A 27662-nucleotide genomic window follows, 5' to 3' on the forward strand; every position below is an offset into this window, starting at 1 on the left:
TGTGTGTGTGTATGTGTGTGTGTGTGTGTGTGTGTGTGTGTGTGTGTGTGTATTTGTATATGTTTGTGTGTGTGTGTATGTGTGTGTGTATTTGTATGTGTGTGTTTGTGTGTGTAGGGTATGTGTGTGAGGAGGTAGGTAGGGAGGGAGGCAAGGGAGGGAAAGGAGGGAGGGAGGGAGGGAGAAAGAAAGAAGGGAGGGGGAAGGGGACAGGAGCATTCAGGCCCAGAGTGGAGCAGGCCTTGCTGACTTGGGAGCTGAGAAGACAGTGTGCAGCTGTACAGGGAATCCAATGGAGCAGAAATGGCATATGTTAAGCCTGGAGACTGCATCACCACTTGCTGTTTCTTTACCGACTGTGGTTTAGGGGTTAGAGGAGCCAGATTTCCAAATATGACGTTTGCATGTGCCTGGCCTAGAGTTAGCAGATCTGGCCCAGGTGCTATGCATAAGTCAATGGAGGAGGAGGGAGTCATTCCAGGGATAGTCAGTCATTCCAAGAGCTGAGGACCATCAAGGCAGAGAGCATTCTCTGAAGACCGCAAGGGGTCAGCCAGTGTAACAGCAGGTCTTTGTCTTCAGAAGATCAGAGAGCACTCGCAGTGCCAGCCCCACTTGCTGCAGGCAGAGCGCGTGTGTGAAGATGTGGAAGGCCCCTGTGTTCCCTCCTCATCAGCTCTCCTCGAATACAGGAAGCTGCCATGGAGATCAGCAGGGCCTGTGTCCTGACAGGAGGAGGTGGTATTCTAGTCACTTGGCTGACAAGAATCCTTGTAGACTTGTGTCTCTCTTAGCTTTGGGTATGTCTAGACATTTTGGTGTTCACAGGATTTTCTTTAAATGCCTGAACTGGTCTTGCTGGCATTTATTTGAGCTAAAATGGCTTCTGTCCTTTTCTGTTGCTAAGATCCTCTAGGTTCAGGTGACTACTTTCACTTGCATTGAGAGCTGAGCTCCTTTTTAAAAACAATTATTTGTGTGTGTGTGTGTGTGTGTGTGTGTGTGTGTGTGTGTGTGTGTGTGTTTGTAGGGTATGTCTGTGTGTTCATGAGTGCAGTGCACACATAGGCCAGAGGAGGGTGTTGGATCCCTTGAAGCTGGAGTTACAGGTAGCTCTGAGCAATCTGACGTGAGATTGGACTGAGCTCAAGCTCTCTGGAAGAGCAGCAAGCTCTGGCTGGGCTATACATCCAGCACTGTTGTTTGAGATGGGGTCTCTCTGTAAGCCATTCTGTCTTTGAACTTGATGTTATCTTGAAGGATGACCTTGAACTTGTTATCTTCCTGCCTCTACCTTCAAAGATTACAGCCAAGAGCCACCACTCCCAGTTTAGAACTGAAGAATATTGTCAGTTGCTTCTGTGTCCCCGCACACTCGGTGTGACTTTGGCTAGTTACTCACCCTTTCAGGTGCTGGGGTCCTCCCTTTGTAAAATGCATACAGCAGTGTGTCTGCCTCCTAGAGTGACAGCCGAGTTTAAATACATTAACCCACGTATGTCAGTAAGTGTCCGATGCAAAGTAACAACTGGGCACTCCAGATGTTATGTAACCCAGTCAAAGAAGGAATGAAACATGCCTAGTTTCCTGAGGATGTGTCCAAGAATCTCTACTCAGAAGACATGGCTTTCACAGGAAGCATTTGCCAGATCCCTTAATGCATTTGCAGCTCCGATGTCACAGGGATGTGAAAGATGGCCGGTGCTGAGCTAGTGAGTGTGGTGATAGATGGGCGTATCAGTAGATGGGAGCCTGTCTTGCGTGAGTCGGGCCCAGTTCCCTCATGCTTCTTAGCTCAGAAGAGACTCCCAGGTTTGTTCATCCCTGTGTGACCCTCAGGGTTTCTTTTCTTGGTTCTCTACTGTAGGATTTTGGAAGAAGTTGACTGCCTGGAAGAAAGTTACAAAACATGAAAGTCGCTTTGAGGTGACCAGCAAGTACAGTGGCCCCTTGCACCTCACACGCTGGACCGAAGCTTGAGAACTGTAACTTCAGGTAATAAATAAGTCCTTTCACACTAAGGCCCTGGCAGCTGATGGTTGTTGGGGGCCTTCAGATGTTGGGATGTTAAAAAAAAAATGAGTGGCATTCATTGGTGGCACCCGAGGTCTGACAGGTGCAAGGGGCTAAGCATCTATAAACCACCAAGGCTCGGAGGACAGGGCCGTGTATTCAACCCTTTCCCTGCTTCTCTGAAGGTTGTTATGAATGTCAACAGTGGCCACTCACCATGGCTTTTTTATGAGATGTTCCCCAAAGAACAAGTCAGAATAGTCAAGAGAGTTCTGAAAATCGAGAGTAATGAAGGGAATTAATTTGGGTATCGTCTGGGTAGCCTGTCGTACATTAAGATGTACTGAAGCTACATTGTAAGAAGAGAGTGACCGTAGAATTAAAAGAACCAGATTAGAACAAAACAGGATGAGTGAACATGGAGAGTCCATGAGGCACCAGGTCAGGGGTTTGGAAACAGGAAACAGGGCCTAAGAAGAAGCTCTGGGACAATAATTCAGAAATGTCTAGCCATAAGTGATGGGTCAGAACAATTGCCAAAAGGATTAGATTTGAAGTAAAAAAATAAAAGGAGAGGCTAGAGAGAAGGCTCATTTGACAACATGCTTGTCAGGCAAGCATGACAGTTTGATCTTGGGTGTAGAGGCTGTAGAGGTGACTCAGAAGTTAAGAGCATACACTACTCTTGTAGTTCGATTCCCAGAACCTACATCAGATGGCTCACAACTGTCTCTGACTCTAGCTTAAAGGGATTCAGTATGTCTGGTCTCTGTGGGTACCTGTACTCCTGTACACAGACATACACAGACATATAATTAAAAATGTTAAAAATGGGGTGTGGAGCAATGACTCGGTGGTTAAGAACTGGCTGTTCTTCCAGAGGACCTGGATTCAGTTCCTACCCCCGACATGGTAACTCATAACATGTGTAACTCCAGTTCAAGGGGATCCAGTGCCTTCTTCTGACCTCCAAGGGTACCAGCCACACATGTTGCATATACATACTACATGCATACAGGCAAAAACACCCATGTACATAAAAATAAATAAGTCTTTAAGCGTGCACAGTGTAGAGCCGAGTGCAGAGGCAAACACACACCTGAAACCCAGTACTGGAGAAGTGGACACACTGTCACCCCATGCTGGGGAAGAGGAAACAGGTTGATCTGTAGGGCTTCCCAACAGCCAGTCTAGTCCAAGTTCAATAACAGACCGTGTCTCAAGAAATATTAGAGTGATTGGAGAAGCCACCCAGTGTCAAACCCAACCTCTACACATGTGCTTACATGAACATAACACATCTTTACACAGGCTCATATATGGACATGTATACACCACACACACACACACACACACACACACACACACACACACACACACACGCGCGCGTGCGCGCACACACACACACATGAGTAAAATTAAAGTATAAGCCAGCATGGTCATTTATGCGTATAACCTTACCACTAGGAAATTGAGGCCAGCCTGGTCTACATAGTGAGTTCCAGGTCAGCCTGGGCTACACAGCAAGATCCTGTCTTAAAAAATAAATGTTAACTAATTAATTAGTTAATAGCTCCAAAATATTGGTATAAAGAATATATTATGATTTTTATAATATTTCAATACTATGTATAAAATCAAAAGTCAAAGGAGAATGGATAATGGAGGAAAAAGCATTTACAACATTTGTGATAATCGAGAAATTGCTCTGTCCTGTGCAGATTGTCTCATTCATGCCCAGTCTCCTGGTAGAACATCTCTGTGTGCCAGAAAGAGTTCTGCCCACTAAGCTGTGGCCAGTCAGTAGAGGAGAACCTCTTCTTAGGGTTAGAACTTCCTAGGGAGGACAGAAGGGAGATTGTTATGGGGAAATATGGATCAGAAAAATTTAAATAGGGTTATAGAATAGGAGTGTCGGCAGGGTTCATACTGTATGGTTCTTCAAGGAAGTGTCACTAATGAAGTGACATTTAGCAGTGCACTGTTCTGTATTTTTAATTCTGTGCCAATAAGAAGACAATGGAGAGGTCAGATGGGTTCTGGGCTCAGAGCCTGGGAGCCAGAGGATAGAGGCTGCATAGGGAAGCCTGGGAGGCTTGGAGGGAACATGAGCATGTCAGTATAGTCTCTGTCGCATACTCAGGTGGAGGAGCTGAGACATTCTAATACAAGTCTAGAATTCTGGGGACAGCCAGGCTGGAGTTAGAGCTTGAGGTTGTCATAGTATAGGTGACATTTGAGACAGTCAAAGTAGGAGCTTCTAGGGATTGAACTCAGACAGGTCAGGGTCCCAAAGTACCCCTGGGATTGTTAGTCTAGAGGTAAGCCAGGTTGAGAACTAAAAAAGGAGCAAATCCCCAAACAGAAGAACTATGAGAAAATAGCATCTCAAAGCCAGAGGTCAGCTGTGCTGATGCCACTGGGGGCCATTTGCTCTAGAAAGGATGGTGGTCCCTATTGAACTAGCAAGGGCAGGTGCAGTATTGGAATGACATCATGAAGGGATAATGCCTGACCTGGGGGCTGGAGAGATGGCTCAGAAATTCAGAGTACTAACTGTTCCTCCGGAGGACTAGAGTTCAATTCCCAGCACCCACACAGTGGCTCTCAACCCACTGTGACTCCAAATCCTGGGACTCTGATGCCTCTTTCTGGCATCAGTGGGCACTAGGTACATAAGTGGGTGTATAGACATACATGGGAGAAAAACACCTACTAAAATAAAGTAAAATTAAATTAAATTTAAAAAAAATCCTAACGTGAGTTAAGATTAAATGGAGAAACCAAGAAAAAACTGGAGACAGAAAATGGGACAGTAGGAAGGCAGTGTCCCAAACAATTTATTTGGGACTAGGGGATGCACAGTACTGAGTTAGAGCAACTTGCCTAGCAAGCAAAGGCCCTGGGTTCCATACCCTGCATTGTGAGGAAAAAAAAATAATGTGTTGGGTTCTTTTCCTCCAAGATCCAGTTATGTGACTGATGTTTATCCCGATGAGAAAGACCCCGCTGTGTGGGGAACACAGATGGTGTAGGAAAGGCCAGGAGGAGGGGTCCTGCAATGGTCTCAATCAGATGAGAGCTGCAGAGTTCAGGCAGGCCATAGAGTGTGGCGTCCTCAGCAGCAGTGCCCACTCAGGCTGGCAGGCCGTGTTTGTCGACCACCATTTGACTTACAGAAGCCTAGCTGGCAGGACTGGGAGTGTGGCTCAGTGGTAGGGCATTTGGCAGCATGCATGAGGCCTTAGCTTCAGATTCCAGTACTGGGGTGGGAGCAGGGTGGGAAGGAGAGAGAGAAAAAGGAGAAAAATTATCACCTAAAGTGAGAACGAGGGGGATGCTGGAAGTTGGACAGGAGAGACAACAGGATGTCCAGGAATGTGAAGGAAGCCTGGCAGCCCTGCAGGCCTCAGAAGTGTGCTTTTTCTCAAGTGAACACCAGGTGGAAGGCATGTGATGGATAGATGGGGACTGAGTACAGACATCTGGGGAGACAAATGCCCACAGAGGGACGAGCAAACATCAGTAATAAGGAAAACAGTGGAAAACAGTGAGGTCTCCCTTTGAAACTGGCAGGGGCTCTTTTAAGGATAGAAATTACCAGATCTGCCCACTGTCCTGCTTTTAGAAACTAACAAATGGAGACACATGGGTAGTACGCAGATTCCAGAAGTGTGTGTAAAAGTTGGCGTTGGCCTGCTTGAGGGGCTAGTTGCTAGCCTGAGAGCAAAATAGTGACTCTGGGAAGCTCTTCTCACCTTTTCCTTCTTGTCTTGCAGATGTGGGAATTTGGGCCCAGAGGGTGGGAGTGACAGCCCCAGTCAAATCCTGTGGACCTTGGAGCCCTTTGAGGCCCACTGGGCAACCCCTCTTCACCAGGGTTTGAAGTTAGAGTCCCTTGCAAGGTACTTATGACCTTTTTTTCAACACTGTGTTTGTAAAATATGAACTTGGAAAATGGCTTGTACTTTCATTCGTAATGTCTTTAATTATGCAAGCAGATGCTAGGATCAAAGGGGTGAGGGGTGGAGGGTGGGAGGTGGGGGGTGGGGGAGGGGCAAGGTGGGGTAGTGAAGACCAGGCAGGCCTTGCTCGATCTGAAAGAGAGAGGAACCATATTATCTTAACTTGGAAGTAGGACTTATGTTTTCTTTTGGAGAGGAATGGCAGTTGAGACTGGGATAGTCTTGAACTCATGATCCTCCTGCTTCTGCTCTCCCCAAGAACTGTGTGTGTGCCACCCTGCCCAGCTATCTATATACGTTTTGTATTTTGTGCTTTTTCATGACTTTTTAAAAACAAAGACATAACAAAAGCACAGACAGCCTTATGATTCATGTTTGCTTCACTGGTCATGTATTTGTCAATCAGAAGGAATGAAATTGCCTGTGCCTGAGTACACGTGGGACATGGTCACCTCCCCAAGTCTCTGCCTGGCTTATTCTTCCCCCAGTGTAGGTCCTAGAAGCCACTAAGCTTCTCTGGGCACAGAGACTCCTGCACAAAGGTGTAATGTCTTCACAGGTTACAAATTAAAACCCTCAAACCAAGTGTGATGCTTTTCCCACTTCCCAGCCCTGTCTGCCTCCTCTTACTACTGTTGCCGTAAGCCAGACCCATGTCCGCAGTGCCACCCAGGCCTTGCACTCCCTCAGAAGGGCATACTGAAATAGCTCTCCCAGGGCTTATGAGGTGGCTCATGCTGCCCTTCCAGAGGACCAAGTTCAGTTCCCAACACGCATGTAAGGCAGCTCACAGCTGCTTGCAACTCCAGCTCTAGGGGGACCGGAAACCTCATGCTTCCACAGGCACTACATTCATGTTCACATGCTCACACACATGCACATGATTGAAAATAAAACAAAGTTTTAAAGAAGTAAGTGTTCTCTCGTAACCCTTCTAGCACCGTCCTTCCAATGGCGGACCAGAGAATGGACATTTCCTCCACAATCAGTGACTTCATGTCTCCGGGCCCCACCGACCTGCTCTCCGGTTCCCTGAGCACCAGTGGTGTGGACTGCAACCGCAAGAGGAAAGGCAGTGCCACTGACTACCAGTAAGGCCCTGGGGACCGTCAGCTCATGCTCATGGGCAGGAGCACCTGCCCACAACCGCATTGTTCCCGGAGGAAGGGGCGGGAAGCTGAGTTCCCCTCCAAGTGCTGCCCATTTGATTTTAGCCTCATCTGCTCCTAAATGGCCAGCAAAGAAGGCCTGTAGCACTGCTGAGGTGTTTATGTCACCCACTGTTCCCAGATTACGTTGTTATGTCACAGGGAAAACAATAGCCTTAAAACTAGGTCCTGGTTTTCCTTGACTCCTTTGAGTAGGAGAACTCAATCTGGAGAATTGTAATCAGGGAGAGCTCCCACTCAGCTTCCTTGAGGAAAGAGTAGAAGCCAGTGTGTCAACAGCTTCCGGACAGTGACACTATTTAAATTAGCATGTACCTGCCTTGTTAAGCAGTCTTTCTGTTTCTCCTTAGACTTGATGACTTTGCCTTTGAGTAAGTACATTTTCCTACTCATTACCCGCCCCCCCCCCGCCCCGCCCTGTAGTCTGCTAGAGAGGGAGGCAGCATAGAATGGTCAGAGACAGGTTTCGTTTCGCTGAGACAGCTGTGTGGGGTCGAAGAGCTTTTCTTTTGTTGAATTGAGTGGAAAAATCTCTGAGAAGGTAGACCCCGTAGCAGATGTCCTTTCTGCTGAAGTCCACAGGTCGGATTTGGGGAACACAGAGGCTGGAGCTCAGACGCCCCCTAGGAGATGCTATGATTAATGTGTAAGTCATCCCAGATCATTGAGAGAGTTACTGCTAGGGGTTGGAGAGTGGGCATGAGGACTGCGGGGCTTCTGCCACAGCGCTCATTCCCAACATAGACCAGGGTGTTTGTTGTAAAGCTTTGTCTTAGGCAGACGCCTATAAAGCCAACATCTAAGATTTCTACTAGACCTGTGATTTCCAGCCTCGTTGTCACCCAGTAACCTTTAAGCTTCTCTTGTGCACCCCAGTTTTGCAATTTTTTTTGTCAGTTACCTTCTAGAATTCATAGTTCTGTCCCGCTTATGTTTTCCTATGTTAAGATCATCAGCTTCCTCTCACCTGGGGCTGAGCTTGACCACAGCAGTAGACACAATTCCAGGTGCAAAGCGGGGCACGTTTGCCTTCTAACCTTTTTATTCCCCCCGAGTCCCAGGACTAGCTGGAGAAACTGCCTGTGATGATACGCAGGGCATTAAGTTGGAGCTGCTATATTAGAATGCCCTTGATGAATCCCACATTCCAGAAAGCAGTTTATATTGTTTGAAGACTCACAGTCCTTCCCTTAGGAGACATGGGAGACAGGAGAGACGTCCAGGAGGCAGTCACTGCCTTCCTGTTGAGTGTTTGAGTTGGACGAGGGAGTAGGCTGACCCTGGGGAGAGACTGGAACTCTTTCCTCTGGGGATTTCCATCTGTGTTTACTGAACCACTAAATGTCATGAAGCTCAGGTTTTCTAGGGTCTGTGAAAGGGAGGTGGGCCCTGCTGTGACCCCAAGACCCTCTGTAGCTCTCCGCCCTCCACTCCACTTCATCTGGGTCTGCCCACTTGGCCCAGGAGCAGCCTGTGGTGGCAATACCTTTAAGATGCTCCCTGGGGCCCTTGCTCTGTTCCTCACAGTCTGTCAGTGCTTTCATTAGCCCCTCCTCACCCGCCCATCCCCATCCACCAACAAATAGACTCATGCAGTAGTATCTTTGGTGTTTGATACATTTATAATATAAACTAGTTTAGCTAACATATACACCCTATGGAGACTATTAATAACTCTTGTTTGGTAATATGGGGTGCTGGTTTAAGCGCTTGCTTAAACCATCCATTTCTGTATTGTGGTTTCTGAATAAATGAGAGCTTTCTATATGATGATGTTATGTTGCACATCTGTATTGACATGGTCCTCTCCTCTTGCTTTTGCAGAGAAAGTATGGACACAGACAAAGATGACCCTCATGGAAGGTACCATCCCCTAATAACTTTAACTTCAGTTAGTTTGTGGCCATTCTCTTGATACAATGAATGTGAGCTCAAGACTGTCCCTCTATCCATGCCCCGCCCCCCATCTCTAGTGTGGCTAAGAACTAAGAATCTTTGTGTGTCTGTGGAGAGGCATCAGGGGTCAGTTGTAGAGAAAACAAATGTGTAAGTCTTCCAGTCCTATCTAGGGGATTGAATTTTCTCTCTTTCCCTCTCTTCCAGGTTAGAATATGCAGAACACCAAGGAAGGATCAAAAATGCAAGGTAAGTTCAACCTCTGACTCTGTTGACAGAGTATATTTTCGGTTGCTTAGGGAGCAGCTGGGGAAGGTTGGTGTGTTTTCTTTATGTCTGTGGAGTCTTCTCAGGCACCTCAGAAACATGAGGGGGCACTGGCAGGTTCCAGCTCATTTAAGCATCTTCCCTTTGCCCCACCCCATGTCCCCCTATATAGAACTGGCCTTCACTCGTTACTGACTATGCAAATTTAACCTGGAGGAGATTTGGAGGGAGAAAATCATTCCTGGCTGGCGTTTTCTCCAGCCTCCCAGATGGCTTCTTACTCATTGGTCCTCCAGAAGACTTATGGCTGAGATGCCATCCCCAGGTGGAGCCTCACCTTTGACAAGAGCCTTTTCTGTGCTACAAGTGGCATCTGAAGGCCAGATCTCGGGCATTCGCACTCCCTAGAGATTCCTAACCTGGTCCTTCTTGTCTGTCACACTTGCTGATGCCATTCTGTTGGGTCTTCGTGCCCCTTGCCATCACAACTAGGGGTAGCTGAAGTTGTGTTATAGCACACAGAACAAGCAAGCTGCAGACACTGGCTGACCTGAGACATCCAGCTTCTCCCTTGCAGACAAGCCTATACAGATAGCCTGTGGCTCTGTACCTACCTCTCCACTGGTGATGCTGCCCTATCAGCAAAAACATCAGATGCACATCTGTCAGGGAGACAGACTTATAGGGGAGTGTCCTCCTACCTTTCTCCTACCTAAATAGGCAGCCAGTCCAGGAGTGGAGTATAATATGACATCCCTCAAAGGAAGCCTGAGGACAGGCCAAACATCTGTTATGTCTAGCCAGGTCCTGGTTCATCCAAGAGTGTGTTAGTACTAATTACATCCACCAGACAGAAGCGATGGCCTCAGCAGGCCACACAGTGGCTGCTCACAGGCTGCAGAGGCACTCGCTGTGGGACCTGGGTACTCTATGGCTGTTTTGGGTGCTGGAGTATGCGAAACCTCATACCTTCCTTCTTCGTCTTCCTATCCCCATCCCCCAAACCTGGTCGTATAGGATCTGAAGAGCAATCAGGAAAAATAAACAATTTAGCTTCTTGTGAAAGAACTGTTGCCATGTATTTTTTCCTTAAAAGATGGGGTAAGCATCAAAAACAAATAAATGAAAAAACAAATCTGCTGCCTAATTCTAACTAGTCAATAGACCTTTTGGGGGTCCCACGTCAGAGAATATTGGAAGCAGTCACAACTCAGTTATTTTTGTCAATGTTGCCTTGATGCTGGCGCACATCTCAAATGAAGTCATTCTCTTTCCCATGTTCAGGGAGGCCCACAGTCAGATTGAAAAGAGGCGTCGGGACAAAATGAACAGTTTTATTGACGAATTGGCTTCTTTGGTACCAACATGCAATGCGATGTCCCGGAAGTTAGATAAACTCACCGTGCTCAGGATGGCTGTTCAGCACATGAAAACATTGAGAGGTGAGATCTCAGACTCTATCACCTTTGTGCCCTTGCCTCCAAATGTGACCACTCTGACCTGCACTGTCCCTGACACAAACGGTGATTTCTCTCATCATGTAACCCTAAGTGATACACCTGCACCTCTCGGCAGCAGGTAAGGGGCCAAATCAGGTTATTAATGATCTGATACGGGTATTAAGATGTAATCTGCATTCATGCCTCCCCAGAGCATATAAGCATATGAGTACATAGCATATATACATTGACATATTCTTGTTTACCAAAGAGGACAGACACCTCTCATGCTGCCTCTTGCCTGTGCCTGGTTCCCCATCCCTTATAATGATCAAAATCAAGAAATGTAGGCGCACACGGGGAGGCAGGAAAGAGCCTCTGACTTTTAAGAGAAAAACTTACCCTGGTTCCTCTGATGAATGAGTCACAGGTAGAGAGTTTTATCATCAGAAATGAACATTGATGATATTTTCATCTTCTTGGAATTTTCCCGAACTAGATTGACTCTTTGTGAGGGAGGCAGTATTTTCCTTCTTTGCTAACTGTGGGGAGGGTGAGAAAACAGAGGCAGGAAACTGGAAGCAACTTTACCAAGCTGCAGGAGGAATCTGAAATACAGCACCCATTTTGGTGAATGTTGTTCCTGGAATTTTCCAGTCAGTTTTGGGCTTTGGGACAAAATTGGCCCCATATGGTGAGAGAGGCATGCCTCTGTATCTGTGGAAGGTCACTAGAAGCAGGAAGTTGCTTTTGTCCTTTTGATCACTGTTCAGAGATACAGAAACATTGGATCTCATGCTTGAAGGGTGATAATGAAAATGTGATTTTAGTGATGAAGAGATGGGTTATAATCAATCAATCAATCAATTGTTAGCAAGTTGGACAGAAAACTTCAAGGGATATAGATTAGGACATGTGTCTTGTTACTTGATGTGAAGAGCATCCTTCCCCATGGTACCCTGGATTACATCTAAGCCTTTTGCTGGGCTCCTCTGCTGTCATTTGCAGCTGGCTTTGCTAAGCTATTGCTCTCCAGAATTTCAGATCAAAAGCTTTTTAAACAAAAGTCTGGTCCCTTCAGTCCTGGGGTTGAACTGGGTGGATGAGAATAACATGTTCCCCAGGGAAGTGGGCCCAGGGCTTGGCAGCTTGGATGGTTTCTCTAGAAGCTGTGAAGTAGTGACTTGACAGATGGGGACAGCCTGTTCACTCTGGACTTCAGAACCAGCCCAGGAGACTGTAGAGCTGTGGTCTTTTGTGGGGCTTTGCTTCTGTTTTTTAAATAGCATCTCACTATAGAGTTCTGGCTAGCCTAACACTCACTGTATAGATCAAGCTAACCTCAGTCTCAGAGATCTGCCTACCTCTGTCTCCCTAGCGCTGGAGTTGAAGGTGTGAGGCACCACACCTATTTCCCAATAACTGAGTTGGCCATGGGCAGCAATGTTCTCTTTTCAATGAGATTTTGGGGGGCATAGCATAGTTTCCCCAAAACTCAAGCCAGATCCACCAAGTTTTGGTAAGAGAGAGAGGAGGGGGAAGGAAGAGGAGGAGGAGGAAGAGAAGGAAGAGGAGAGGAAGAGGGGAGGGAGGGGGAGAGAGAGAGAGAGAGAGAGAGAGAGAGAGAGAATGAATATGAATGAAAGAATGAGAGACAGAGAGAGAGATCCCAGGGGTGGTTCAACCCAGGGTGTAGGCAGGGGAGTGTGAAATGCTGTCCAAATAGAAAAATCTACCCACCACACTCTTTCTTCTTCTCCTAAGGTGCCACCAACCCATACACAGAAGCAAACTACAAGCCAACATTTCTATCCGATGACGAACTGAAACACCTAATTCTCAGGGTATGTGGCAGTTATGGGGATCCCTTTACATTGCATTGGTTTCTTACTAAGCCTCAGAGTAAGTATGGCTTGAGGGAGTCTGCCATCTGAACACCGAATTCCCTGGGCCCACTTCCTCTCTTGGTTCCCCCCACTTTATCTTGGTTTTGGGTGCATTTCACATCCCTTCCACAAAACCAGCCACCTGCCTCTCATATCACCTCACTTAGGCAGCAGAGGGGAAGTCTATGGTAGTGTGCTTATCAGCCAGAGATAGATTTGTTAAAGAGGGGAGAGAGGGGCTAGAGAGATGGCTTATGGTTTAGAGCATTTGTTGTTCTTGCAGAAGACCAGGTTTGCTTCCCAGCACCCACCCACATGGTGGCTCACAACCATCTGTAACTCTAAAGGTTATGCCCTCCCTTTCCGGCCCTCCAAGACACATGGTGCACATATATACATGCAGGAAAAAACACTCAAACATATGAAACAAAATAAGTAAAATTTTAAAAAGAGGGGGAGTGAGTTAATCAGATTCCTTCACGGAGCATTTAGAGAGGGTTGATTCTGGCAATGGATAAGCCCTTCTCTTCTAACCTAATAAAAGCTCCTTCTAAATCTTCCCGCCTGAGCCCATCCAGAATTGCCAAAGAGGAAGATGTGCTCTCACCTGCTTGGCCTTCGTGCTCTCTTTGTCTCCCATATCTCTGCAAAGAGATGGCCAAGCTAGCACCATGGGAACTTACAGCTTCCACAGAGGAGGCCTGCTCCAGGCTCCAGTCTGCTGCTGGGCAGGGGGAGATGAACTAAGAAATTGAAAGGGGAAGACCCTGGGTCCAGGAGCATGCCCTTTGGCATACTGCAAACAGGAAGAACAGAAAACTGTAACTAAGAGGTAGATCGCCCAGCCTTACCCCCACACAACCAGGGCCGACCCTGCCTGCCTCCATCCACACTGTAGCCATGTCCTTCAGCAGAAGTTTGCAAAGCCCAGGATGGCTCCCACCTCTTTCTACTCAGTGTGGTCCAGGCACATTGTACAGGCCTGTGAGCTCAGCATGAGCTGCTCTGAGTGGTTTTACCTGCAGTGAACAGACCTGATAGGTGGATAGGATTCCAGTTCTCCTGTGACTGGTTCTGAGTGGCCCTGTGGAGTTGCTGGGGTGGCTGTGAAAGTCTGTAAGAACCACGCTCTCTCTCACAGCTCACACCGTTGACTAAGTGAATATAGTGACTGATTTATCCCACATAGCAGGGGCTACTCCAGGTTTGAGGAATCAGTAACTTCCATGATAAGTTGTCCTGGTTCTCTGGTACGTTGGGAACTCGGAACCCTTTCCAATCTCTTACCATATCCAAGTGTCCACCTGCTGAGTGGGAACTTGTGTCAAGAGAAGGCGGGTTCATCACATGATATTTATGTTATTTTAGTGTTTAGTGTGTGGGAGGGGGCGTTACAGGTTCTTCCTTCCCCCATTTCTCCCCAGATCCTTTCTCCTCCTTTTATATTCATGCCATACATACACACATACATGTGTATGCATTTTAAATCTGGAGAGAAAACATGTAATATTTGTCTTTCTGAGTCTGGCTTAACGTGATCTCTGATTCCACCTATGGTCCTACTAATGACCTAATTTTAGTAGTTTCTTTATAACTGAACACACACACACACACACACACACACACACACACACACACACAATTTTTCCCCTTTATTCATTCCATGCATTTCTCCATGAGTTGTGCCTGGGCTGATTCAGATGTTGCTGCTGCAGTAGTCAGCAGGTTGGTCCTTGTTCTTCTTGTGGCCAGTGCAAGCTGTCTTTCCTATGTGCCTTTATTAGAGGTCTTATTTTAGCCCAGGCGGGACTAGAACTCACTATGTAGCCCCAGCTGACCTCAAATTCTTACAGTTTTCTTAAGCCTCAGACTCTTGGGTGCTGGGATTCCAGACCTGAGCCACTGTGCCAGCCTTTCAGGATCTCTCATGACAATGTGTGAGGATCAGTTGACCTGATCATACTATAATGTTCAGTCACTCTACTCTCCTGCATTTTAAACCCTGGCCTGACTGCCCACTTACTAGCAACCTTCTCCCCGGAGGAGCCCACTCTGGCTATCTGCGTGGCCCTCGATAATGACAAATTGCTCACAAGCTGTCCCCCAGGCCCGGCTCCATTGCTTGGCTGTCCGCTTTACAGAACACAGCACCGTTTGGAGCCTGCAGTGCTGCCTGTATCCATGTTGACTCTGCCACCTTCCTGCCCTCCTTAGAAACACTTCGCTCAGATCTCTGGGTCAAGCCTGCCTCTGCAGGCCCAGCGTCCCCTGCAGGCTGTCAGTCACTCTCTTGCCCGGCACCTTTCACGTCCCATTCCCACCTTAGCAAAGACCCTGAACACTTCTCCTGTGAGATGTGACTGTCTGCAAGGCAAATGAGGAAGCTATTAATATCCGGTTTTTGACATAATGAGGCTTCCAGCAGATGGTGCTAGGAAAATTACTTCCCCCTCACTGTCATCCTTCACCCTGGCCCAGCTTAGGGACTCAAGTTTCCTGTGGCTGGTGGCTTGACAGGTTCTCATAGTGAATGGCTCTGCCTCTCTTGTTCTCACTTTTTACATCATGGGACAGTCGCCTGCACTGGCCTTTTACATCCTAGGACAGTTGCCCATGCTGGCCTTTTTCTTTCTGGCACTTGAATCCATGCCCCAGTTCTTAGAGTTAAACTATATTCTAAAAGTCCTTCTTTGTAAAAAAGGACCGATTTTTTTTTTTTTTTTTTTTTTTTTTTAGAATTTGTCAAAGACTCATAAATGTTGCAGTTATTAGCAGCAGGTCCTCATTCCTCTTGTGGCCAGTGCAAGCTGTCTTTCTTATGTGCTTTTACAAAGGGTCCTATTCTAGCCCAGGTTGGCCTAGAACTCGATATGTAGCCCAAATCCTTGCAGTCCTCCTAGGCCTCAGACTCCTAGGTGCTGGGATCTCAGACTTGAGCCTGGCTTTCGGAATCTCTCAGGACCCAGGGGAGCAAAGTCTTAAGGCCAAATGCATGAGAGGGGAACCCCAACCACTTCACCTGGAAACTCCTGTAAGACTGGTTGGTTATCCGTAAAACATTATTGGTAGGATTCAGACATGTGGCAGCCAAAGTTGTCCTTGTCTTTGTACTTGCTCCCATCTCTCTGGGACGTCTTGTTCCCGTCCTGGTCTTTGTTGAGAACTTTAAAGTTCACATGTACTTAAACTAAAGAAAGGGTCAGAAGAATTCATGAGGGAGTTTTGTTTTGCTAGGGGAAGTGGGACTTGAACCCAGGGCCTCATGTCTGCCACACAAGCATCTCATCACTATTGCTTTGTTTTTCTTACAACACAGGTAGCTTAGCTTGGATGAAGGGAGGTATTTCCTGAACCTGTGGACATTTGGACTATGTTTGTATGTCAGGCGGGGGCACTGCTTAAAGGAACTCAAGTGACCCTCCTTCCTGCCAGGCCATCACAAAAGTGAAAAAGCCAAAATGACTCCACTTGGGATGTTAAAGCTTGAAGGTCTGAAGCACTCCCTATAAAAGAGGGTATTCAAATTCAGGATAGGTGGCAGCAGAGATAATGAAGATGGAATTCTGATCTTAAATGGTCCTTGCCGGCTTAGATTCTATGTTCTCCATAGTGGTAGTTCAAGTTTCCTTTCTATCCCTGCATTAAAATACCCTGGCAAAGAACAACATAACATGAGAAAGGGCTAATTTGGCTCACACATGCAACTCACCCGGTCCATTATTACAGGGAAGTCAAGGCAGGCACTTAAAGAACCACATTTGTGGTCAAGGACAACACAAGAGAGTGGATCCTTGCAAATTATAGTCAGGAGCAATGAGAATAAATGCCTGAGTCCTTGCCTGCTTGTTTGCTCTCAGCTTTTCTCCGCTCTTACACTATTGAGGACCCCCCTACCAAGGGAATGGTGCTGCTCACAGTGGACTGAGTCCTACTGCATCAATTAAGAATCAAGACAGTTCACCATAGAAATGACTACAGGCCAATCCGACCTAGATAATTCCTCCTTGAGACTCTCTTCCTGGGTGGTTCTAGGCTGTGTCAAGTTGAGAGCTGAGGTTAACCAGCACAGAGGGACTGTAATTAGAGCAGCGGAGTGTAATTTGTCTGGCCTGTCATAGGACCAGAAGAATAAATTTAAGTTGAATTCATCCTGAAATGGAGCTTTCTTTAATTGGCATTTTCCCTCTGATCATCAGATGTCCAGGCATACATGGTCACATGGGAGGGAATCCTGCTGGTCTCACATAGTATTGACTGTAAGCACCCTCTTCTCATACCAGTGAAGGTGTCGGTGCATGGCCCCATACACCGGAGACTTAGAAAATGAAGCCCTGCTTTGCTTTCCGATCATGTGTCCTGACCTATGATAAATTGATTATCCATTTCTCCTGATTAGGCAGCAGATGGATTTTTGTTTGTCGTAGGATGTGACCGAGGGAAGATCCTCTTTGTCTCCGAATCTGTCTTCAAGATCCTCAATTATAGCCAGGTAATATCGGGCTCCTATTAGTGGTGGGCAGCCTCCTGGTGGTCAGAAATAGCACCTAGTTTTTCAGAAGAATTAAAGTATATGGGTCACATCCGAAATCCTTCTTCCAAAAATTCTTCACTTCGTAACACAGAAATGAATTTAAATTTAGGAAGAATTTTAACAGGTCCTGTATTTCCCCCAACTGGAAGGTCTGACTCTGACCCAATCAACAGCTTAAGTTTTCTTCTTGCTACAAAATGAAGATCCCACATCTGTGGACTAGGATGGGGAGTGAAGCTGTCTGAAAGGGAGAGAAAGGTAGGCAGGTAATTCAATACCCAAGAATAGGAATCTTGGGACTTAACCCAGTGGCCCACCTCCCTTTCTCTATTTATACAGTCCAGGATCTCAGTCCAGGAACCGTGCCTAGCACAGTGGTTGGGTCTTCCCACATCAATTCACAGTGGAGTTTACCCCCACACTCCAGCAGCTCAGATGCCCAGCCTCCCAGGGGAGTCTAGATTCTGTTAACATTGACTGTCCTATACAGTTTTTATTTTTTGTTTGTTTGTTTGTTTGTTTGGAATTGCCTATAGGATTAAATAAGAGGATCATATGAAAGCTTCTAGAATAACCATTTCACCTCAGAATATGTGTTAATTCATTCACTCATTTACGTCTTGGTAATTGCATGGAAGCCTGGTAGGCAGAAGAAGTTTTTAGTCAAAATGCCATTTCTATAAATGAGAAGTTGTGTAAATTTAGCTTTTCCAAGATGTTTTGCTTTTTAATTTTTTCTTCTCAGGGCACTCATAAAGGGAAGTCTGTTATCTCTGTGAGCAGACACAGGTGATGAAGGCACACAAAGATATGACTTGGCTAGTTGGCACTTACCCTAGGACTCGGGTGTCTGAGATAAGAAAGTCATGACCTGAGTAGACACAGGCAAGGTGGTGTCATACATGGTCATTCTGTGTCAAACAGTATCCCCTCAAAAATGAACCAAGGAGCATAATGTCAGAGTTGAAAACACCCCATTCTCTGTAGCTTTTTCTTTTAATGTCTACTGGGCATTCAAGGGTATTGGACCAATGTTTCTTCCTGGTGTCTGTCCAGGCAAAAGTTTGGACGTGTGGGCAGGGTCCCATAAATGCCTGAGATGTTCAAGGTTAAGAAGGCAGAGTAGAGGCCAGGGCTGTGTAGACTTGGAGTGCTGCTGCATCTTGTGTATCTCAGTCATGCCGACTGTCCATTCATATGTCATCCCTTCAGAATGACCTTATTGGCCAGAGTTTGTTCGACTACCTGCATCCAAAAGATATTGCCAAAGTTAAGGAACAGCTATCTTCCTCGGACACTGCACCTCGGGAGCGACTCATCGATGCGAAGAGTGAGTGCAGGGGAGGCTGTGTGCATTCTCCTCATCGCCCCATGCTGCTCCGACACTGCCCAGGGACAGACAGGTTCCTGGGGCCCAACCTCTTCGTTCTTACCTCTCTGCCATATTTCTCCATTACAGCTGCTTGCTGTGACTAACTGGACTTATTTCTGCTCACTGGGGTTTGTTAACATTATGGACTACCTAAAGAGGAGAGGTTTCAATGGCCAAACTTAGTGCAAGGAGGGGCCACTTTGACTAGGTTCTGTCTGATTTCAGGTTAACTTTTTTCCCAGAATTTATAACTTTCTAATAGCATATTCTTAAGTTGAGAAGGCTCACACTGTCCGGTTCTCCCAGAACAAATCTCTCTGTCTCTATCTGTCTCTCTCTCTCTCTCTCTCTCTCTCTCTCTCTCTCTCTCTCTCTCTCTCTCTCTCTCTCTCTCTCTCTCTCTGTGTGTGTGTCTCTGAGTCACACTTAGCCAGTGTTTCTTGTCCTCTGACCGGGTCCTTTACTTCCTGCAGCCAAGGGTCAGCATTCTCTGGCCCCAGCTCTTGTTCCCCACAGTCATTCCCAGACCAAGACCCAGGAGCTGGCCCAGTGGTTGGCTAGGTGCACATCCTGCCTCCACCATTCACTGGGGGTGTGGCTGTGAGGAAGTTGTTCACCTCTCTGTGCCTCGGTTTCCTCATCTGTAAAACATACATTTTTCATTGGGTAGTTGAAATGTGTAAGAATGTTGACTTTTCCCAGCATGGTGTAAGTGTAGCACTGGTGTTGGATCTGCGTGGGCTCAAAGCATTTGGCATATGGCTTTCTTGTTGCTCAGTTCTCCATGTTGATTGGTGATGGAGATGGTGTCAGAGAACTCCCTCAGGGTACCTCTTAGGAAGTTGCATTTCTCCATAAAAGCAAACATTGGCCCTAATGCCTGTTGCCTTCTGTAGGCTGGCTTCAGCACCTTCCAGTGACTGAAGGAGAAAAAAAATGGATGACATTTTGTCCTTGGGGCTCTTCCCACATGGTCAGGAGACAGTGACTCGGGCAGCACCCTGCAGGATAGTTGCAGCTACAGCAGTAGTGACAGGCATGGGGCAAGAGGACAGGCACCACTGAGTCTGTGTTGGCTGAGGTGTGTTTGAATAGATGAGTTAATGGGTATCAGGAAGGGAAGAGGAAACATCCCGCAGAGATGAACCTGTGTGGTGTCCTAGAGCCTGTTTGCTGCCTTTACAGCAAAATGTGTAGGGAGAAAGATACAGTGAAGGGCACTGAACCAATGTGGGAGGCTTGGGCTGGCATTCTAGAGAAGTTAACAGAGCCAGTTTGGGAGAGGCAGTAGGGAGAGGGTCCCTGGGCAGTGGTCACTGCTTGGCATGGCTGCGGTGCTCCCCCAGTGGTGTCTATACACCCAGCTTCCACAGCCATGAGGGGTGTAAGAGGCATGCGTATCAAAGTCACCCAGGAGCTTTCAGTAGCCTTGCTCTACCTGCAGAAAGTAAATGCCCAGCCCAGCCCAGCCCAGCCCAGCCCAGCAGAACAAAATGGTAGCTTGGTATATAGTGCTTGACGGATGTGCCAAAGGCTGAGGGTTCCACCCACAGTGCCATGGTTGAAACCACAAGTCTGAACACAAGCCTGTCTAGTTCAGGGTTTTGGGTAGCCCCAAGATTCAAAAGCAAGATTCAAAAGCTAATTATAACATCACCATCAATCTACAATATTATGTTGATGTAATTGTTACTAAAGATTTCAAGTCCTTTAACATTTCTTTGGTGCTGTCTCTGAAATCCTGCAAATACTTTACTCAACCCTTTTCAGTTCAGAAAAGCCTCGTTCCATGTTCAGTGGCAGCCTGAAGCTGGCGGCTATCCTAGGGAGCAAACATCCACAATGGGGTCGACTGATCAGGGCCCCCAAGGGATTTTAACTCCAGTGAAGCTGAAATTTCAAGGCAATCTTGTGTCCCCCACCCCCATTCCAGTATCTCAATCCTGTGAACCCTTTGGGTAGGACCCCAGACCCTTAGCCGGGAAGCAAGTGTCTGCCAGTTGGCACTGATCGTTAAGTTTCCCTGTTATCAGCCTCTCTTGGGATGCCTCATTTCTCTCATTTCCTCTGCTCCTGTTGGGCAGGAACTCTTTGCTGTGTTTCTCTTCTTCCCCTAGACAGCTTACACCACCTGTGCAACTGCACTTCTTACCGTCTGTAACCCATCCGCGTGACCGTGGGCCGGAGAGAACAGGGAGGTCATACTGCCCCTCCTGCGGCAGACAGTCCTGCCCTCCTTTCACCACGTTTTGTGTTGATTTGCAGCTGGACTTCCGGTTAAAACGGATATAACCCCTGGGCCCTCCCGATTGTGCTCTGGAGCTCGGCGCTCTTTCTTCTGTAGGATGAAGTGCAACAGGCCTTCAGTAAAGGTGGAAGATAAGGACTTCGCCTCCACCTGTTCAAAGAAAAAAGGTACAGTTAGCAGCCTTAAGAGAGGCTTACCTGGGGGCTCTTCACGAAGCTCCCCAGAGCGTCTGCTCCCTGGCCTGCAGCCCTGGCTGCCTCTCACCTTACAGCCTTCAGCAACCAGAGCGGGGAATGGGGAGCCCTGGAGCCCTGATGTGTTGCCATGGGGACAGATTTGTGAATAGGCTTTCTGTGTATAAATTCTGTCTATCCTGATGTGACTTGGGAAAAAAACACAGTCAGTCACAGTTCTGTCTCTTGAGTACCGACCCTTCTAGAATCCTCCTGGCCAATTGCCCTAGTGATCTCATGTGTTGACTGACTGACTGTTCACGGTTCTTGCAAAGTTCTCTCCCTGGCCCTTTGGCTTCCCCTTCTCTCTGCCCTGGGGCCACTCTCCTCTGTCCATATTGATGTGTCGATAGGTAATGTTACCCACAGGTCAACAGCTTCTAAGTTTACATTTCTACCTCAGCTTTTCTTTTGAGCTCCAAGTACCTCCTTAGTAAGCCTCAGGGGCGTCTCCAGAGTGGCCACTTGGGCCCTAACACGTACCACCTGCTCATATCACTGAAGGATATTTATTTATATCCAGGTATAACTAGAGATTTTTAAAAAATTATTTATTTTCATTTTAAGTGTTTGTGTGCAATATCTGTGTTTAATGTGCTGCCATTAGATCCCCTAGAACTGACCTCACAGATATGGGTTAGGATACGGGCACCATATAGGTGCTCACAACCAAACCCAGCTCTCCTGCCAGAGCAGCAAGCCCTTGAGTACTGAGTTGTTTCTCCAGTCATGGAAACAGACATTTTAGGACCAAAGCCTAGGCTCCAGCAGCTGCAACAAGCTAGGACAGGCCACGTGTCCCATTAGAGAGACAGGTGAAGATAGCAGAAAGATGTCTTCAATGTGGCCCCTTCCAAAGAGGAAGAGTCTGTCTGTTGGGGAACTGCCCTGTTCTTTAGGATGAAATAGAGGAATAATTGGAGCAAGGGTCAGGCCCCATTAGTTGTAGTCTGGGTGTGGTCTGGCTGAACACAGTCTCAGCTCAGTTTCTAAACATTGGGCCAAATCCATCCTTACTGTGATGTGAAGGCTTGGGACACAATCACTTCCAGGGTGCGGTGTTGCCTGTATGGGTAACCACCTCATTTGGGGTACACTCTTCCCCCTAGGATTCATTCTTCTGAAGTCCAGGGTGATGACAGGTGCAAGGCAATGATTTACCTCTGTGCCTTTGGTCAAAATAAAGGAGTCAGCACAAACTGAAGGCAGAGAATGTATGGGGGGGGATGTGTAAGAGATAGAGAGAGACAGAGACAGGAAAACCCATGGTGTGTGTGTGTGTGTGTGTGTGTGTGTGTGTGTGTGTGTGTGTGAGAGAGAGAGAGAGAGAGAGAGAGAGAGTGCACACCATGGAGTGTGTGTGTGTGTGTGTGTGTGTGTGCGCGCGTGTGTGTGTGTGTGTGTGAGAGAGAGAGAGTGCACACCATGGAGTGTGTGTGTGTGTGTGTGTGTGTGTGTGTGCGCGTGTGTGTGTGTGTGTGAGAGAGAGAGAGTGCACACCATGGAGTGTGTGTGTGTGTGTGTGTGTGTGTGTGTGTGTGTGTAGGTCAGAGGACAGTTTTCAGGAGTTGGTTCTCTCCTTCCACCTTACTTTGAGGTAGGGTCTTGTTCCTGGTCACAGCATTGCATTCTGGCCTGTGAGCTTCTGTCTCCTCCCATCTTTTTTTTTTTTTTTTTTTTTTTTTTCCGGAGCTGGGGACCGAACCCAGGGCCTTGCGCTTCCTAGGTAAGCGCTCTACCACTGAGCTAAATCCCCAGCCCCTATTGTCTCCTCCCATCTTGATGTAGGAATGCTAGGATAGATGCCCCACACAAGGCAAGTGTTTTTATCCAGTGAGCAGTCTCTGCATCGGTGCCTTTGTTCTCCATCACACATTCCAGCCCTCCCCATCCTCTGGCCTAGGAGAGGTGTCTTTCTTAGGGTTTTAGTGCTGTGAACAGACACCATGACCAAGGCAACCATGTCTCTTATAAGGACAACATTTAATTGGGGCTGACTTACAGGTTCAGAGGGAGCATGGTAGCATCGAGGCAGGCATGGTGCAGGAGGAGCTGCACCATCTTCATCTGAAGGCTGCTAGCAGAATACTGGCTTCCAGGCAGCTACGATGAGGGTCTTAAAGTCCACATCCACAGTGACATGCTTACTCCAAAATGGCAACACCTACTCAAACAGGGCCACACCTCCTAATAGTGCCAGTCCGAGGGCAGAGCATATACAAACCATCCCAGGAGTCTTCTCCCTGTGTGGTCCATTCCTCCCTGCTGTGCTTTATGCGATGCCTCTAGTGTATGGCTCTGCTAAACATATGTGACACGGGACCTCTCTCCCTGCCCCATTCACCGGGTGACACCTGAAGCGCGTGGAGACCGAGTCCCACTGCCAGCCCAGCACTGACATCACCATGGGCTTTTGTTTTCCAGCAGATCGAAAGAGCTTCTGCACAATCCACAGCACAGGCTACTTGAAAAGCTGGCCACCCACAAAGATGGGGCTGGACGAAGACAGTGAACCAGACAATGAGGGCTGCAATCTGAGCTGCCTCGTTGCAATCGGGCGACTGCACTCACACATGGTTCCACAGCCAGTGAACGGGGAAATACGGGTGAAGTCTATGGAGTATGTGTCTCGACATGCAATAGATGGGAAATTTGTTTTTGTAGATCAGAGGTAAGACCCTGCATCTCACCTTTCAGCAATGCAGTAGAGCAGCGACTCTTAGCCTGTGGGGCTTGATCCCTTGGCAGGGGCGGTGGTGGGAGTGGTGGCAGGGTGGGGGGAGGGTGGGCCCAAACAACCATTTCATGGGTTGCATATCAGATATCCTATATATCAGATATTTACATCATGACTCATAACAGTAGCAAGATTACAGTTATGGAGTAGCAAGAAAATAATTTTATGGTTGGGGCCGCCACCATGTGAGGAGCTGATAAAGGGCCTCAGCATTAGGAAGTTCGAGAACCCCTGTAGCAGAGGACTTCAACCCTGAGCTGAGAAGCTGAGAAGATGAGGTGCTCAGCTGGCTTTTCTAAGAGAATATTCTGCTTACTGGGCGTGTAGCTCGGTTGGGAGAATGCCTACCCAGTATGCATGAAGCTGGGATTCCGTTCTCAGCATCACATGTAGCCGATGTGGTAGTTCATGCCTTGAAGCCCAGCACCGGGGCGGTAGAAGCAGAAGGACGGAAGTCCAAGGTCATTCTCACCTATATAGAGCACTCAGGGCAGTGTTGGCTTACATACGGCCTTGCCTTAAATAATGAAATGAATAATGATAATCTCTTCTAAAAATTGAGACACTTGACTGCAGGCCTCACCTACCCTGCCTCCGACTGCACATTTCTGCATAAAGCGAGGGCAGGGAGCATGGCCTCTGCCTAAAACCAGACTCATTAGGGTATCGTGGTAAATATAGAGATTTTTCTGAGTATTCATTGATACATAGTGATAGTTAAGTGGGTGATATGAAACTCAGTTAGGAAAGGAAACAGAAATATGGTCTACAGCTATGAAATGTTCCAGGGTCCTGTCGATGAATAGAATGTAAGACATGGAAACAGCTATCTAGACCTGAGCTTTCAGTAAAGTTGGTCATGTTGGACTTGTCTGTGTATTTAAATTTGGATATAATTAATTAAAATAAAAGCTTGGGTTTCCCAGGGCACTAGTAGCCACACACGAATCACTCCATGTGGTTACCAGCTCACAGACTGTGCCGCTACAGAAAGCTATTGGGCTGAACTGTTTCTTGCCCAGACTCCCCATCTTATAGGTGAGGACTTGAGGTCTAGCCTACGAATCACCGCCTGCTCGACCCATAGCTAATTGGTGTTAGAGCTTGACTGTGAACCAAATGTCCCGAATTCACTGCTGCAGCTGTCTCTTAGAAATATCCACAGACTAATAACTAGCTACTAGCGACAGCCACAGAATGCCAGCCTGAGTAGGCACTTACTTGTTAAGGCTTTTGTGGTCTCACCTACAGAAGCCTCGAGGTGTTAGCTGTCCTGATATAAGCAAGCAGTGAAAAAAGGAGTAGCCCTGCCCTGGCTATCTTACCTTTACCTGAATAATATGGTTGTCATTTAAAGACCTCCTGAAATTTGATTTCTGAGCGAAGCCCTTTATGTTGTCCTTGCTTTGTTTTGCTTTGTTTTTATAATTCTGATTCAAGTCTGGAAAACTACATGGTGTGGTCACCCACATAGTTAGTCCAGTGAGAAGTACCTAGCTTTCTTGCCTCTTTTGACCTTGATCTCCTGGAGTCTGTGGTAGGGAGAAGGAGGCTGCTCACCCACAAGTCATCATTCTTCCTAGGAATGGCCTTTTCTTATCTAAAGGCACTTGTTCTCTCTCAGGGCGACGGCTATTTTGGCATATCTACCACAGGAACTTCTAGGTACATCGTGTTATGAGTATTTTCATCAAGATGATATAGGACACCTTGCGGAATGTCACAGGCAAGGTAAGCTGAGCCATAGGAAGAGTCTGATGTTATAAAGTGTGTCTAATTGTTCTTCCAGAGAAAATTGCCCCTATTGTGTGGGACTCAGCCATCCCAGAACTCTTCAGGCTAAAACATGTGAGAGAAGAAAAGACTATCCAGGAACCATTTGTCCCTTACAGATGCTCAGCCCCTACTCACTGCATGAGGGGTTTCTCTATAGAGGCCATGATTGCTTGTAGAGCTGTCTCTTGGTTAGGATTTACTCTGAGCCTGAACAGAATTCTTATGTCCTGGACTGCTCTGATTTTCTTTCCATACCTGGCTGCACTGCCTCCTGTATTTTCCTTGACTCATGGAGTCTAGGTTTTATTTCTATCACTGCGACAAAATACCCTGACAAAAAGCAACTTTATTTCTGCTCACGATTTCAGGTTACAGTCCTAGAGGGAAGTCACAGTGGTAGGAGTGACAACTGGTCACATCATACCCACAGTCTAGCGCAAAGAGAAAGTGAATACATACGTGCTCACTGTTAGTTTGCTGTGCTCACCTAAAATTCTCCACTCTTACACAGTTCATGGTCCCACCTAGGGAATGGTGCTCCCCACAGTGGGCTATGTCTTTCATATAAGTTAACGTTATTAAGACAATACCATATAGATGTGCCTGTAGGCCAGCTCAATATACCCCTCATTGAGATTCTTTTACCAAGCGATTCTTGGTTGTGTCAGGGTGACGAAGTTGACCATCACAGATATAATGGCCACATATGCAGCCCCTCCCTTCACTGTTTTTTACCAGAACTTATTCAGTTGCTGCAGGTTTTATTTATGAAGAGTCCCCATTTTCACACACCCCCACCCCGCCACCGCTGCCTTGACTCTGGTTCAGGCACTTGTGCCTGTAAGTCTCCTGCTTCTTTTCTTACCCTGGGTTCACCATTTGTAGTTATTTCATTATTGTTAAAAAAGATCAGGCCTGATAATATCATATCCCTGCTTAATGTACCAATATTTAGACTCACACCCAAACACTACTGATAGGTACAAGATCCAAAATGTCCCACCTCAAATCTCCTGGCCCAGACCCAGTTCCTTGGTTTCACTTCCCAGATTTGTTCTGTCTGTGACCCTGTCACCTGTGCCTGCCTGCTGGTCCCTGTCATCCCTTAGCCTTTATGCAGTTCTTTCCTGCTCTTGGATAGTGTGTTCAAGTAGCCTCAGTCACATCCCTCCAGAGGGCAGGAGTCATACTCTGCCTCTTTTGTCTCTAATAATTGGGACTTGAAAAGTACTCATGATGCTTGTTTCTCAAAGGATGAGATTTGAACAGGCCTCTGTTGACTCAGATTTCCTAAACTGGCCAAGTACTAGTCTGTCCTTGGGCTTTGTAATAGGGAAGGAACATGGCTGGTGCTCATGTCACAGCTGACTCCAGTGTTCCTGAAAGCTTCATTTTCATAGACTCTGGAAAGGTGTGACAGGTTGATAAATGCACCAAAAGGCTATGATTAGACCCTTGGAAGCCACCTGTCTGTGCAATCACATGCTCCTTGACTTTCTAAGTGTGATGGCGCGGGAGGTGAGCATGGCTAGGATCTGGGGTCAGGTGACCTGTTTAACATAGTCACTGGTTTGAGGAAAGGACAATAGTTGTGTCTTTTTCTGCATTCTCAGTTTTACAGACAAGAGAAAAGATCACGACTAATTGCTATAAGTTTAAGATCAAAGATGGTTCCTTTATCACACTACGAAGTCGATGGTTCAGTTTCATGAACCCGTGGACCAAGGAAGTAGAATACATTGTCTCAACCAACACTGTTGTTTTGTGAGTATCTTCTGAGCTATATCCTTGCTTCAAAGGGGGGTGCTTTGGGATCCTTACCTGGGCATACAAAGGATAAGGGTAATAGGCAGCACCCACATTTTAATGTCACCTTACTAGTGTCTACTGATGGGAGGAAGACAGGAAGTGTTGTTAACCAAGGACTGGCATTGGCTGTCCTCCTACATGATCTGTACTAGTGAGACTTACTCCAGGAAACAGTCGGTTCTTGAAACCCTAACCCTAACCCCAATATGGGCGTCGGCTTATGCTGGTGGAGAGGGTGAAAGACTTAGTTGCATAGATACTAGCTCTTTCTGGTCTTGGTTGAGGATGGACTGGTCTCCATGGCTATCCGGCTAGTACCCT

The 27662-nt window shown here is 47.0% G+C and overlaps 1 protein-coding gene across 19 annotated transcripts in view; it reads left to right on the forward strand.

The window, feature by feature from the left end:
• The window catches only part of Bmal1 (basic helix-loop-helix ARNT like 1), a 98861-nt gene that overhangs the window by 61396 nt on the left and 9803 nt on the right, over positions 1 to 27662 (forward strand). For 5 of the 19 annotated variants that reach the window (XM_087551769.1, XM_087551768.1, XM_087551763.1 and 2 more), the window contains 13 exons: positions 1868 to 1995; positions 5793 to 5918; positions 6917 to 7069; positions 8972 to 9010; positions 9251 to 9292; positions 10595 to 10752; positions 12514 to 12593; positions 17032 to 17124; positions 18379 to 18496; positions 20804 to 20953; positions 23447 to 23690; positions 25381 to 25487; positions 27146 to 27296. In XM_087551769.1, coding sequence (XP_087407895.1) covers positions 6930 to 7069; positions 8972 to 9010; positions 9251 to 9292; positions 10595 to 10752; positions 12514 to 12593; positions 17032 to 17124; positions 18379 to 18496; positions 20804 to 20953; positions 23447 to 23690; positions 25381 to 25487; positions 27146 to 27296 — 1322 coding nt within the window. In that variant the 5' untranslated portion in view covers positions 1868 to 1995; positions 5793 to 5918; positions 6917 to 6929. Of the gene's footprint in view, positions 1 to 1867; positions 1996 to 5792; positions 5919 to 6916; positions 7070 to 7497; positions 7794 to 8971; positions 9011 to 9250; positions 9293 to 10594; positions 10753 to 12513; positions 12594 to 17031; positions 17125 to 18378; positions 18497 to 20803; positions 20954 to 23443; positions 23691 to 25380; positions 25488 to 27145; positions 27297 to 27662 lie in introns of all 19 variants that reach the window. The other 14 variants (XM_087551752.1, XM_087551753.1, XM_087551749.1 and 11 more) reach the window with 5 other exon arrangements.

Source organism: Rattus norvegicus, chromosome 1, assembly GCF_021556685.1.
Source record: "Rattus norvegicus strain SHRSP/BbbUtx chromosome 1, alternate assembly SHRSP_T2T, whole genome shotgun sequence".
Taxonomy (NCBI): Eukaryota; Metazoa; Chordata; class Mammalia; order Rodentia; family Muridae; genus Rattus; species Rattus norvegicus.